Source organism: Cucumis sativus, chromosome 3 (assembly GCF_000004075.3).
Source record: "Cucumis sativus cultivar 9930 chromosome 3, Cucumber_9930_V3, whole genome shotgun sequence".
Classification (NCBI taxonomy): Eukaryota; Viridiplantae; Streptophyta; class Magnoliopsida; order Cucurbitales; family Cucurbitaceae; genus Cucumis; species Cucumis sativus.
In genome coordinates, this window is record NC_026657.2 from 16180687 (window position 1) to 16195958 (window position 15272).

Sequence of the window (15272 nt, forward strand, 5' to 3'; positions counted from 1 at the left end):
CCTATATATTTCAGGCATTTAACATTAAAGGAAGAGTTCTATGGAGAACACGAGCTGTATACTGATTCACCATATTGACTAGAAGAAGAACACAGAAACCTTCAACCACAACCTGAGTTTGTACTTACAATTATCAAAATTAAAAGGGATGCGGATAAATTAAACATAATTGAAAAATGAACATCATACCGATAAATGAATATAGAAATAGTTACCAATCAAAGTTTGATCCTAGACTTCATGTGCAGTACTCAAAAGTGCCTCCAAATGGTTCCTCTTAGCGTTAAGGAAGCGCAACCTCTTCAAAGTTTCCCAGTGAACCCTCTTAGTCCACCTGGACACTAGCATCTCTGGACCTGTCATTCTTTGTCATTTTCTGCTAACTGGAAGTCTACAATTGCCCCAAACAAATGCGTCAATGTCCAACAAAAACACGAAGGGAAGATGGGAAATTGACAAGGACTGAACAATTATTACCAAGTAGAGAGTGCTCAATCCTGAAGCAGTGGTATTAGCCGCCCCTGTGGACAGTTCTTGTCCAACAAACAATTAGGCTGATAAATTCTAATGCAGGAAGATAGATGCACAATTATACCCTATGGTAAGCTTCATTCCTTGTATACCATTAAGCATAATCTTCATGTTTAAAACGAGGCAGTTCCAAGAAAATCTTCTCACTAGGGAACACATAGCTCTAGCCTCTAAACCTACTGGAATATTAAAATTGTTGGTTGATTTGCATAAACTTTATAAGTAGATTTCATAGAACCCTTGCATTAGACTCCCCAAACGCTATGCAGATATGCAGAACATACAAGGGAAAAAAAAAAAAAGAATCATTGAGCAAATAGATACCCTAAGTCAGTTGGCTGTTTCACCATTTAATAAATCTGTAAATTTGAAAATCATGCACGATATCCCATGATGAAAATGGGTAGGAAATTGTCATAGGTAAGTCCAACCAAATAGATTTGAAGGCAACACAAAGAGAAAACAATAAAAAATAAAACTCGAGTAGTTAGCCAAGTGCCAAGAACATCTTAAACTACAATGAGAACAAAATTTACCAAATACATAAGTAAAACAAAGCAACCATGTAACCGATACAGAATTTTGACCATGTAAATGTCTTCAGAACATTGTCTCTCAATGTGCAAAAAGAGTTTCATTACGCCGGGGAGGTCTATCAGGAATACTACCAGGCTTGAACTTAGATGCTTCATGCCTTGCCAATTCAGGAGGCACAGGACTATTGCTTTGGATAAGCATTTGCTTAAGATCATAAAAGACTTCAGAATCTTGTAAAGTCAAAAATGTTGTGGCCACACCTGTTTTCCCTGCACGGCCGGTACGTCCAATACGATGTGTATACATTTCAATGTTACTAGGCATATCATAGTTTATGACATGAGCAACATCAGGAATATCTATTCCACGACCAGCAACATCTGTGGCAACGAGAACATTATATCTCTTAGTTCTAAACCCTTCAAGACTAATTTCCCTTTGTTCTTGTGACTTCCCACCATGCAAAGTTGTAACACGATACCCTGCCTTGTCCAAATTTTTGGCAACAGTATCAGCATTCTTCTTGGTGTTAACAAAAACAATAGCTGTTTTGTCACCCAGGTTATCAAGCAAATTCTGCAATCTATAAAACTTCTCTGATTCCTTCATCATAATAACATGTTGGGATATTAGGTCAGTTGCCTTTCCAGCAGTTCCAATGGTAACAACAACAGGATTTCTTAGATATTTTCTAGCTAGCCTCTCCACAGCAGGTGGCATGGTAGCACTAAACATGTATGTAGTTCGATATATTTTTTTCTCATCAAGCTCCTCGTCCTCATTTTCAGGTTTAAGATTGCTTGAAGGCATTGCATCTAAAACTCCCATAACTTGAGGCTCGAAACCCATATCTATCATCCTATCAGCTTCATCTAGAACAACATAATTACATTGATTAAGTACAGCATAGCGCCTCTCCAAACAATCCAGTAAACGACCTGGAGTGGCAATGACAACCTCACAACCTTGCCTGATCTTAAATCCTTGCTCCTCGATAGATTGACCTCCAACAATTGAAACCACTTTGATACCCAAATAATGAGAAAATTTGACAGTTTCATCCTCAATCTGCTGAGCAAGTTCACGAGTGGGAGCCATCACTACCGCATAAGGCCCTTCTGCCTCATTCTCTTCGTTGATGGGAGGCAACCTTGTAATATAAGCAAGCATGGGAAGAACAAAGGCAGCAGTCTTACCAGAACCAGTCTCGGCAATCCCAATAACATCACGTTGTTGTAAACCCAATGGAATGGCAGCCATCTGGATGGGGGAGGGCGACTTATAACCAGCCCTTTCTACTGCCTTAAGAAGTTCCGTTGTCAACTTACTCTCCGTCCAACTCCTCATGGGGCGAGGGATCTTGGATCCTTTATAGGATATATTGAAGTCCTCCCTAAAAATTCTCCAATCCCTCTCAGTCATCTCCTCTAGCTTCTTTTCGCTCCAGTGCCGATCGACTCTCATATCAAATGAGTCATACAAATCAGCAGCTTTTTCCTTGAGTTTTTGAGCTGCAGCCTCCTCTGGTTTTTCCTCCACACCATCTTTCTTTCGGATCTCCTCCCTCATCTCCTTCTCATTCTTAGCCGCAAGTTTCTTCTGCTCTCTTCTGTCCATTCCAGCACGGAACCCTCGTCCAAACAAAAGTTGGGCCTCGTGAGGATTTTGGTATAGCAAATTCATGTCTCGAGAAGTATCCTCAGTGTTTTCCCAATCAAATGAAAAGCGAAATTTCTCACTAGGTTTAATAACACGTTTCTTAGGCTTCTTAGAGCCAAGATATTGTTCTTTAATGGCATCCAACTCCTTGTCACGCTCCCGCTCTGCTAGCTTCTCTAAGCGTGTGCGCTCTCGAGCTTTGGCCTCTTCCTCGCGCTCCTTCTCACGATTACGTCGCTCCAAATCACGGTCACGATCTCTTTCCCGATCACGAGCCCTGTCCCGATCTCGATCTCTTTCCCGGTCTCGTCCTCTATCACGATCACGGCGGTCAGAATCTGAAGGTTTGTGGTTGTCGACAGAATCGGACAAAGGTTTCTGAGAATTAGAGAGAAGAAGCTGGTCTTGGCGGCGTCTTTGATGAGAGATTTCATCTTGGCGTCGTTGAAGAGCTAATTGTTCACGTTGGGCTTTGGTTAAGAAGACCGGTTTGCTATCAACAGCAGCATGTAATGGCTTAGAAGATGAAGAACCAGACACATTTTCAACACCTGGATTCCGTTTCATTATGTTTGGTCCTGGAGATATAATACAAAAGGTAACAAATATTTCAAACAAAAAAAAGAAAACCATTGTCGTGAGTTTATAGTATGCAATACAATGCAAGCCTTAAAGAAAAATTAAAAACATTAATATTATTCGTCCTCACATGCAGTCCAAATTTGATTTGTATTGCCATTTCATACTGTAGCTGTTTTTCTTAAATGATGCTGACTCGCATTAAGCTCAATTAGACTACAACCTACATTGTGAATGGTACAACATGATAACTGGGCTACATTAACAAATATGCTTCTAAACTTCTTTAGTGGAACAAACGTGAAAACAGCCCTCTAAAATTTTCATGGGTTTATACATGGTTTCAATTCTGAACTTCTTTAGTGGAACAAACACATGACCCTCTAAAATTTCTTACTCCATCCACATGAATGATATGACAATTTTGAATCTGTTGTCTCATGGAATAAACATAGAGATCATACATTTTCTCCACAAAAAATTCTGTAAGTGTATAATTAGGTCAGCAAGACATAACAGGCAAAACAAACAAGCAATGTTCTACAAGTGAAACAGTTATTCGGGCAACCTCATTAAACCCTACTGATTGGAAATCCCTAATTACCAAAGTTAAAATCTATTAAAAACCATTTCGAAGATCGAATCAATTTAAACATCATTGAAAATTTGTTGAAGCAGAGTGTACCGACCCTTTCTCAAGTGAGCTGTTGCTAGAATAATCCGGAGAAGAGGAGAGGTTACCCACGGCTGAGGAAAACTTCCGTACAGTACTGAATAGTCGCCGTAGGTCTCTTGACCGTCAGAGGGAGAGGGCTCGAATATACAGGTATGGGCTGTCGCAAGGGGATGCAGTCGCGCCGATGGTTCACCGTCAGTAGTAGGTGGGCATGGGTCTTTCAACGGAGGAGACTCGCCGTCGCCGTGGGACAGAACAAGCGGCGACTGGATTAAAGAGCAAGCAACGGAAAATAAGAGCGAATATGATAATTGGCAAAATAATATTAAGTTTTCTTTTTCTTTTTATAATAATATATAGTTTATGCATTTTAAGAGATTTCTTCTATATTTCTTTTTCCCAACACAATTTTTGTATTTTCATTCGTTCATCATTTATGATCTGTTTCACTTTCCCACATTCTAATTTTTTTAGATAAAGAGATGAATCTCAATATTTTTTAAAAAAAATTAGATAAATAAATATTAATTATGGTATGTTTTAGAAAGCTACCATCCATCTCTGTTTATAGAACATATCACGGTATATGTTATATTATAGAATAAGATAATGTTACAACATTGAATTGAATGAAAATTGGTAACCTACTTAGGTTATGGATATCTGGAACTATAATATATAATTATATTTACAATACTCGACTTAAATATCCATATTATATATAAATAAATGTCTCGTTAAAACCTTACTAAAAAAAAAAATCCTAGTGAAGGAAAAAGAGCACACCACTTTTATACATTCATAACTGTCTCATCACAAACTTTATTAGGAAAATCCAATGGAGAAAATCATAGTCAAGAGAAAAAGAGTACAATATTTCTATTCCTTCAAGACAATATTTCTATTCTTTCAAGACAATATTTCTACTCCCCTTATGAATACACCACTTGTTCTCTGAGTCGTTGCATTTCAATGCTGTACACCAACTTTTCAAACGTTGATGCTACCATAATTATAACTAAATAAAGGATACCTTACTTCTAACAAACAAATCATGTTCACAAATAATAAACTACAGGTTACCATAACTACATGATACCCACGCGACAAATTAATAAAAAAATTCAAATATTTAAACCATTTCAACAATTTAGCAATTTTCAAATTCATCAATTCAAGAATTTCAATACAGTTAAATCTCTCTGTAACAATCACAACCACAATTTCAACTATTTAAACTCTAACATAATACAATTTAAAAAATTCAATAATCATTTCAATTCAAAAACTCTAACAATTTCAATTTACAATCTATATATACATTTTAATTTAAATTTTAAACACATTTACTTATTCATGCAACAAATTTAATAATAAACGAATAGACGATATACAATCTACACATACAATACACGTACAATCTACAATCTAAATTCTACAGATTATACATACAATATACAACATACGTACAACCTAATCTACAATATACAATATACATACAACCTAATCTACAATCTACAATATATTAATATATATTTATTTAGAAACAAAAAAAAAAAAAAAACAAATACAACATTTGTACTGGTAGAGACGAAAAACTAAATGGACGACGATAGGAGGACGGTGGGAGGTGGACGACGGCAATGGTGGGCAAGGATTCGACAAACGGCAGCGACGGTCGATGACGGACAACTCAAACTCCCTCTCTTTCGTCTTCCTCTTTTCTTTTTTCGTTCTCTTTCTGTTCGGTGTTTTGTGAACATATAACACTATAATATCAATGGTTCTCTCGAAGCAGCCGAAAACATCGTGGGAACACCCTAATTGTGATGCCATAAGTGAGTGCGCCGTTCGATCTTTGTGTAATGCTGACGTAGTCACTTATAGAGTCATGAAAACGTTTTCAAAATCAATCAAACGTCACAATTTCTCGCGACGTTCTTAACCCCTAATTATCAACCCCTACATCGGCAAAAGGTTGACTTATCATGACATGCTACTTTTTATCATTGTCCAAAGATTGTCACAATTATTTAAAGGTTCAATCTTTGCTGACATGCTTAACGCCACGTCGTCGTAAATTGACCAAATGTCAATGCCATGCATGTACATGTCGCTATTGATCTAAATTTTAATAATATTTTCCACTTTTCCCGATACCAAGCTCTTCCACGTCGGCCATTGTTGGGGGCAAAGACAATGTGTACATGCATGGCGTCGCGAAAAATTTATATTACTTTTTAAATAAAACGTTTCTGCGACGTCTTCATGCACATCGTCGTGGAAGGCTAATGTTATCTCGACGTCTTCACGTCGACGTTGGCATATCTGACCAACACTGACACCTTCTTCCTGCATTGTGAAAAGCATCTTCTTACAACATCCTTTATCCCAATGTCTAAAGCGATGTTAGGATATCTCCGATTTCTTGTAGTGATAAAATGTGAACTAACTTGCATTATGAAAGGTAGAGGAAAGTGTTTGCATTCTAGGTTATCTAAGTCATGCGATATGTTCTTGATGCGATATATATCAGCTGACCATCTTCTATTTAAGGTGAGTAACTTCTTGACACCTAAACACCACATTTGTTCTCCTTTCGAGACACAAATAGTAAAGGTAGATCAAGCGATATGTTTCTAGGGTTTCCTTACTTATAAGCATCCCATTTACTCTCTATTTAAGGCGAGTAACCTCTTAGGGCCTAAACACCACACTTGTTGTTCTTTCGAGACACAAATCATTGGAGGCAAAACACCAAAATGGAGTTTGTTTCGAAACTCTCTTTTGCACATGTTTAACGAGGTCCTTGCTACTTACTCTCTCAAGTAGTTGGCGACGAGTGTTGGCCAAGCGATTGAGTTAAGCTTAGACTAAACATGATGAGTCTTATGATTACAAAACCCTTATCAAGCGCATAACATACACTTAAACTACTCAAAAGCATTTCAATAAGATGAACAATCAAAAAATGGAAGAAAGACAATAAATATAAACATGCATTGTATTCATAATGTAGGCCCCTTGGCCATGAAAATAAGAACATTCATACAAATACATTACAAAATGGAAAAAATGGAAAGTAAGGAGGTGAGCCGAGTTGCAACATGTATTATCATGCATTACTTGACTCTTTTACAAGTTAGGGAAATGGAGGATGAGCTTCTCTCTCTAATCTCTCACTAAGAAGTTGACCGAGGAAGAGGTGGAGGAAGAACTACTACTACAGATGGTGAAAGATTCTAAAACTCATCCTTCACTGACCTCCTTAAGAGAGGCCCCTTCTTTTTTGTTCAAGGTGGAGATAGAGTCTTTTATAGACATACTTTAGACGGTAAATTAATTATGCTATGTTGCACATCCGTCCTTGCCTATGCAGCAAATTCGTCCTTGCTTATAAATGTTAGCGCAAAAAGTAGTCATTTCTTGTCACATCAGCTCCAACTACCACTATTGTCTTCTAGCGAATCATCTCGCACAATGATGTTGTGTTGGCATCTCGCCAGATAGCTTTTTCTCGTTTGTGTTATTGCATATGAGTTCCTTTTGCAATTCACTTCATTTCTGTTTTTCGTCATCTTGCGTATAAAACACTTAAAAGGATAGTTAATAAGGCGTGATGACATACGTAAGGAGCATTCTCTTATTATTATAAATATACAGTAAAAGACACGTTTTGGTCCTTTATCTCTCGTTTTGATTACTCCATTGTTTTATCTGAAATGCCACAATAACTTGTATTTCTACAAGTTATCAAATAGCAAGAGAGATCGTGACAAAGGGAGTTTAAGAGAGGTTAAGAGAAGTTAGAGGAAGAATATAGAGCGATAGGTTGTGATTTAGGTGAAAGAGAAGGGGAAATTTCATTCAAGGGTAATTTGAACTTTTATTTTATCACCTATTTTGTCATAGAAGTCTATTTTCACCCCACCAATCCTAAAACCCCACATTAATGAATTTTCCAAGTTTATTGACCCAAAACCATATTAATGATTGGTGTTAAACTTTTAAACAAAATTTACTTGTGATCAAATTTATTTAAGTATGTTTTAGAGTTATTTCGTGACAATTAAAATTTATAACAATTTTAAATCGCTGATTAGTCTCTTTGATTAATTAAATTTAAATTTGAATTCAGAAATGGAGTAATATATTCATTTTACAAGCACATTTTTTTTCCTATGGATCAATACCAAGCAACAGAGGAGCGACCCTCAACAAAGGCTCCAAAGTATTTGGCAAAAATTTTCTAGCAAAAAGGAAACAAATGGAAGAAGTGGAATAGTTTTGATCATAAGTCTCATTATTACATGTTGATTCAAACCTTATCTTATTCAAGAACTCATCACCAATATCCTTCCATCCGAACTTACTTGGATGAGGGCCTCCCCTAGACCAATCAACCCAAGTGATGCTCCTATTAGAATTCAGTTCAGGCTGCAACATATGCACCAAAGTTGGTATGTAATGCTCATCCATATAGCAAGGTGGGAGGCAATAGTTCTTAAATATCGGATAGTACTTTGTGTCTGAGACAATGCGAAGAGCAAGCTCTCGATGTACCTCGAACCATTGGGAACCCTTTCGCCAATTGGTGATGTTTATCTGTGGCGACATTTGGGGGTTGTAACGGCCTCCACAAGACTTTCTCGGGTCGTAGAATGAGCTGATAAAGCTTAGTTTTGAGGTAATGAGATGATTGTAAATGGTGTTGAAGTTGAACAATGGGATGCAAGAGTCTGAGAGAAGAACAAATCTATGGTTTGACAAGTCTAAAAGAGCATTTGCTAGAAGGCGTCTCTCAGCATCAATCATGCTTGCTGTCCCCCAATACACAGCCTACAATAGTTTAGAATATAATTACGTTAATTATAAGCTATATAGTCTACTAGTTTTATACAGTAATCTCTCTAAACATAAACGTTTTTTTAATTTTTCATATATATACTTTGGTTAACCTGAGTATAACAACTGACATATAAAACTTATATTCCTAACTTTGAAATTACTTCTATTCTCCCACCTCACATTAAAAAAGATCATGTACTTTTTTCTTTATTCTTACATATGAATACATATTAGCGAAAATTAGGGAACTGTACAGTAAAAAACTATAGGTTGCTTTAACTTTCTCTGTTATAGTTTTTAAAAAATTAATGAGATTGTTTATGAACATTTTTTCTTTTGTTCTTGGAGATAATGAGCTGAATTTGGAAAGGCAAAGTGTTAGAATCGATGTGTTATAATGTTTTTCAAAGTAAATTTGAGTAAAATGTAAGAAAGACAAAAAAACAAAATATTATTCATTTACATAAATTAAATCAATTAATTTACCAATTTCTTTATAACTCAGTTACTGTTTTGTTAAGGGTCAAATTCCCACCATATTCAAATTACTTTCTTATTCTACAAAATATTAGCTAGCTAATAACTTGTTTACCACTTTCAAATTCCAAATACTCAAAATTTTAAAAAAGAAATAATAGTTATAATTAAAAAGAAACACTTGTACCAACCTGACTAGGGATCCTTCTACCATAGAAAACAGAAGTTTGAGGGATTTCATCAACATAAGAAGGATGTGAATGAACATAAATGGAGTATAACCCATTGTTGCCTTCAAAAAACTTTTCCCAAAGAGTTGCCAATGGCAAAGGTCCAGATGTCAAAAACATGAAAGCCACCTTTTTTGGAACTGTCTTGTAATTACTCTCCACAATCCTTGGAACCATGCTGGCTGTCCAAAACAGCTCCTCATCATTCATGTTATGAACCAATGACTTGTGTTCTTCAAGGGAAACAACAAGCTTTGAAGAATTGGAGGAGGAGCTCCCATTATTTCTCGGGTTTGATAAAACTAGAAGAGGATGAGGGTGAGGGTGAGGCTGATCATCAGGCAATGGTTGCGGTGGTGGAGAGCTAACGGTTTCGAACAAAGACGATGGTGGGGGAGCGGAGAAGGAAGAAGAAGAATTAGGGGTTGGATTAATGAGAAAGAAGCTACTTTTGAAGTATAAGCAAAGGATGATTCCAAGGGAAAATCCAATAAGGAAGAAGAGAAAATGGAAGACATGTTTGAGTTGAAAATGGAGATTGTGGGATTTTTGGGATTGCTTTTGCTCAAACCCCATATTTGAAATTTCACCAATGTATTGAGGGATCAGTTAGGTTTAGAGGGTGAGGAAGATGTGGAGCTTTTGTTAATTTGGATTTGTGTTATGTTGATATAGGGAGAGGAGCTGCTAGAGGTTGCTTCTTTAGAAATTAGAGAGAGTGTGTCTTGAAGTTGAAGTTATGAAAAAAACTTCAAACTTGGCATGTTTTACACACATTATATATTATTGAATTCATGACATTACCTAAGGCAAGTTTGTCATTTGTTTTTGTTTTTCTTTATTTTATTCTAACTTTGTATTGCATGTGGGTAAGGTTTAGAAAATAGGTGTTTAATTGACTTTAAAGTGGAAGGATTATATATGTTCTTAAGAAAAAAAAGGGGGAAAAAGTAGCTCCAACTTATCAAAGTAATTAACAAAATTAATGCGAGGGAAATACCTCAATTAAATAATTAGTGTTTCCTTGTTAAGTTCATATAGTTTAAGGGTTAAATTATAATTAATAAAAAAAAAATAAGTTTGGTTCTATTTGTGTTTAAAACATCTATAATCATCTTTTGAAATTTTTACAATAAGAATATTATTGTCATTTATCTCATTTAGATGTTTCAAAATTATTTTTGGAGTTGAAATCGGGTAAGATGACATATTAAAATTGGATCTTAAGATGATGTGTGAAGGTGATTTATAAAGATTGATGGTTGTTTGGTAGACTATTTGAAATGTTTCTAAAATGTGCTAGATTGTATTTATAACTTTGTAGCGTTCGTACCAAAGATTTCACTAACTGAAAATTTTTATTATTAGAAAAGATCATATGGGTGCTGTAAAACAAAAGATATTAAGCACTAGTGTACTGTCTAATAATGCACACTTCGACGGTCAATCGAGTTTGTGAATGATTAGAGAAGAGGAAATAGTAGAGCTATTTTTCGGTGTACCTTGTGACCAATCTTGATCGTTTATATAGGGTAACAAAACGTAGTTGTTAAGACTATATTTGCACATGCTTTTTAGTATTTAACTTTTTTCTCATCACTTCGTTCATTTAATAAGTTTCCATTTTATGAAAATATTCATCTAGGCATGATCACAACGAGCCCAATGCATCGAAAATCTATCAAATAAGAGCTAAAACGAGCAAGAATAGGTCGCAAGTTAGAAGGAAATTTTCGTAATTTCGAGGAAGTCGAGTGCAACCTCCAACGTGACAGTGATAAAGAACGACACTTGAAGGTGGTAGCTTTCAACCTCGAAGCACTGGTGCTAGTGCAAATTTTGATCAAGTGTCATAGCCGTCTAAACTTTTTATGTGAATTAAGTGGCATGTCTTTTACCTCGTAATCACATCATTACTTAATTCTTCTAGTTTTCTCTCAAAACTTGTAATTCTCTTAAAAAATATTAATAAATTTTTAACAAGAGAGTTCTTCAAAATGAGTTCCTTTCAAACTTGAAATTCTTTCTTCGAGAATGAGTTCTTTTGTTCTTCCAATCTCTATTGTTCTCTTAAAATCCATGACTAAGGTAACTTTTAAGGGAATTGGGGTACGGTGTTTTTAGTTTAATTGTGTGAGAATCTTTCTTTAATTTTGCGTTCTTAATTGACCTTTGAGATTATTTCCTTTTCTTTCTTTTCAATAAAAAAAATTCTTTAAAAATTGACTTGATCATCCAATGAATTTAAGGTTTAATATTAAAATTGATAGAATGTGCTAAATACAGACTTAAAACATGATTGTCAATGAATTTTTTTATTGATTCTTTAGCATGAAGAAAGCATCCTATTAAAATGTCTCTAATTGTTGAATTGAAATTGTCTCAATTAATTTTGTTTAAGAATAGAAGCTATATATTCTGCTCTAAATTAGAAGTCTCAATTAACCCTTGTTCTTTATGTAATTTTTGTTGATTGTTCTTATGAATCTTGATGTTTGTCATGTGTTTATAAATTTAGGACAATTGGCCTTCCAATTGATCGAGGATCAATTTTGATTGTAATTATGTCTTTGATTCAATTATTAAATTAGACTAAAACACCCATTTTCCCACTTTTAATTCTTCGAGAGAAATATAACTTTTACACCTTTTTTTTTAATCTTTTGACTTGAAGCCTTAGCATCAATTTTTCTTGGAATTCCACCTTTGACTTACTCTATTCTGCCCCCTCATATTATTCAATTAGTAAGTTGGGTATTTCTTTGATCGAAGAGTCTTTCTTCGTGGTGAACAACTTTTTTACCAAATTCTTTTCTTCAAGATTGTATCATTTCTCTTAGCTATTGCATTAATCTTGCTTGTAGATGCATGGGTTCTTTTGTACCATACAAATTAATTCTTGCATGTTTTCATTGTTAAACGACCCTATCTTAAAAGCTCCTTTCAATAACAGTCATTTAGGCTCATAAATTTTTCTCTTCAATGTTTGAAACGGTCGAGTTAATACTCTTCGGATGATTACACAATTTATCTAGATGCTTTAGTATATACCACCCATTCAAATCTTAAATGTCATACATTTATGACTTGTTCGTTGTCTAGTCTATAGCTCGATATTTGAAATCCTCAACTATAGCTCCATTAATTTATGAACTCCTTGGCTCTCCTCTGTAGTTTGAGCCTTGTGAGCTCCATAACTTTCCTTTAAATGGAGACCTTTGAGCTCCTCAACACTACGTTATAGAGCAATCTCTAAGCTCCTCAACTATAACTCGATTTATGAGCTCCTCAGCTCTTATTTATAGATCGATCTCTAAGCTTTTTTCTAAGTTCTTCTGAGCTTACTTTAATAATTTGATGTCGAAGCTCTCTCTTAGGGCGCCTTCTCTAAGCTCGCCTCTACAACTCGACCTTTTGGTTCTCTCTTAGGCTCCTTTGAGCTCCACTAAGTTTACCTCATTAATTAGTTCATTGAACTCTTTCTAAGCATGGTTAGGCTCTTCCATGGGTTCTCTTAAGTAGGCTAAAATCTATCCGCAACACCTACCTTAATCAAAGTTTCAATTCAATCCAAATTGCACATCAAACTTAGGTCAATGTGGCAATCTTAATAACCTTAAACTAAGAGAAGAAAGAAAAAAATTGTCGAAGCTTGTGTATTTTAAAAAAGTAATTGATAGTTACTCAGTATATTGGTTCAACTTAATGCATGTTTACAAACTATTTTAATGTTTTCTTAATCACTTTTAGTCTCTCAAAATTAATCAACTGAGTTATCTTTTATTTTAAAAGAACTTGAGGTAGGTAAATATGTATACGTGTACAATAATATGTTCATAGCCATCGCCCCTAGTTTTTATGGAGCCCTTAATCTAAATTAAATAGACTTCACTTGATATATATATATATATATATTAGAGTTAGGTCAATCAAACATGGCAAGAAAAGTGGTTCTCCAAGCAATCTCCAACATTCAATTTGAGTAAAATTAAAGTTAGGTTATTCAAACAAACCCTTCCTTTCCTTTCCCTATTTATTGACTTTTTCACACCTCTCTCCATGTTCACTTCCAATTAAGCCAATATGCTTTCAATTCTAAATTTGGATTCTTCCATTCATTTATAAGAAATGAATTGTCTATTCCCTTTAATTCACTCACTAATTCTACATTTTAGTTACTTTGATATCATCTAAGTTAAAAGTCAAGATTAAAGTTCATACAACCCTCACGTTGATATCGCAAATTCAAGTCTCAATCGAATAATCGTAATCATGAATTTTAAAAAAGCTTTAAGTAAAACTTCTCCGATTTAAAAAGTGAGAATTTAAATTGGGTTTGATCAAAGTATTGATACATTGATATGTTATATTTTTTTAGAAATTACAAACATATTTCATTTGAAGTCCTTAATTACATGTTACTTTATTGAGAGATATAAATAAGTTGGAAGTGTCAAAGTCATTGCTCTACTTGTAATCAATCACAGCTGTTTTAAGTCATGAAATCTGCTAAATTCTCGCTTGTTTAAACCATTAATTAATCTTAAATGCAGTTGAAATTACCAATATTTTTTTCTGTCATTAATTGAATTTTAAAAATGAGAAGAAGTGTTGGTTTTACACTTTGGGTCCGGAGTTTCCCTGTGCTCGAAATAATTAATTCCTTCACCCAATCCCCAATTTCCCACTTTTATATATACTCATTTAATGAGATGTATTTGAAATTAATAACAAATATTTTAACCAAATACACTTTAAACATGATTATCCAAGTAGTTTAGAAATTTTTTTATAAATAATATTATCTGTGGTATAACTTTTAAATAACCATGTGGGTTTGTTATGAAAAAAAAAGAAGAAAAAAGAAAAAACGAGGTGTTTATTTGAAATTGGTTGATGTCTAACACATCCAACTTATCTTTATCTTTGTTATAGATTTTTTTTAGACATTTGATTGATTTTATAACTTAGACAACTAAACCTACCACATGCATTTTATATAATAATTATGTAAACATCCATGTCATGAAATAGTACAACACGATGTACTATTTATTACTCTATCATTTCCTTTACATGCATTATTTTACATATCATAATAACCTAAAAAAACATAATCTAATGCAAAGCATGATAATATTAGGGTGGAACTTTAAATTTACATGGCATACAATATGCACACATTCAAGATTTAAATTAAACATACATTTCCAATTCATAATTGATTAATAAAATGTACTAATTTTAGCTTATAAATTAAGGGGTAAGCAAATTATTACAATGATAATTGAAAATAATTTTGGACCGAACCCAAAACTTCTTTCAACCAACACGAACCACCTTAAATTTGCTTAACCTGGTCTTGAAATCATTTGAACCAATCCAAAATGATCTAAATAGGCCAAAATGGGTTGATCTAGTCGAACCGAACTAGTCCACACTATCTGAACTGACTGTATCATGCATGAGCACGCCTATGAAGAAACCAGCCAACACAACAATGCTGTTGAAAAGCGTCAGTGATAATCATGTAAAATCTGGACACACGATGATAATGGCTATAAAATGGTAGTTATCTTCCTCAACCAAAACCATTAATACCCTTAGTGAAATCTTTCTCTCAGTGGGATGCAATAAAGACTGAGTGCTTATTGTTTTGGTATATTGGAAACCATAGCCCTAAGTCTCTTTATATACTAGTTCAATTAGGATCTCATTAAATCCTAATCACTCTA

The 15272-nt window shown here is 34.5% G+C and overlaps 2 protein-coding genes across 2 annotated transcripts; both read right to left on the bottom strand.

The window, feature by feature from the left end:
• Positions 1–852: 852 nt before the first annotated feature.
• On the bottom strand, positions 853–4328 carry LOC101204308 (DEAD-box ATP-dependent RNA helicase 21). Its single transcript, XM_004145580.3, has 2 exons — positions 3996–4328; positions 853–3305 (listed from the first exon to the last, which is right to left on the bottom strand). Exon 2 carries the CDS (start codon positions 3292–3294, stop codon positions 1147–1149), a length of 2148 nt encoding a protein of 715 aa, XP_004145628.1. The 5' UTR covers positions 3295–3305; positions 3996–4328; the 3' UTR covers positions 853–1146.
• Positions 4329–8094: 3766 nt separating this feature from the next.
• LOC101210199 (glycosyltransferase BC10) lies at positions 8095–10164 on the bottom strand. The gene is made up of 2 exons (XM_011653049.2): positions 9499–10164; positions 8095–8821 (listed from the first exon to the last, which is right to left on the bottom strand). Exons 1-2 carry the CDS (start codon positions 10111–10113, stop codon positions 8162–8164), a joined length of 1275 nt encoding a protein of 424 aa, XP_011651351.1. The 5' UTR covers positions 10114–10164; the 3' UTR covers positions 8095–8161.
• Positions 10165–15272: the final 5108 nt, after the last annotated feature.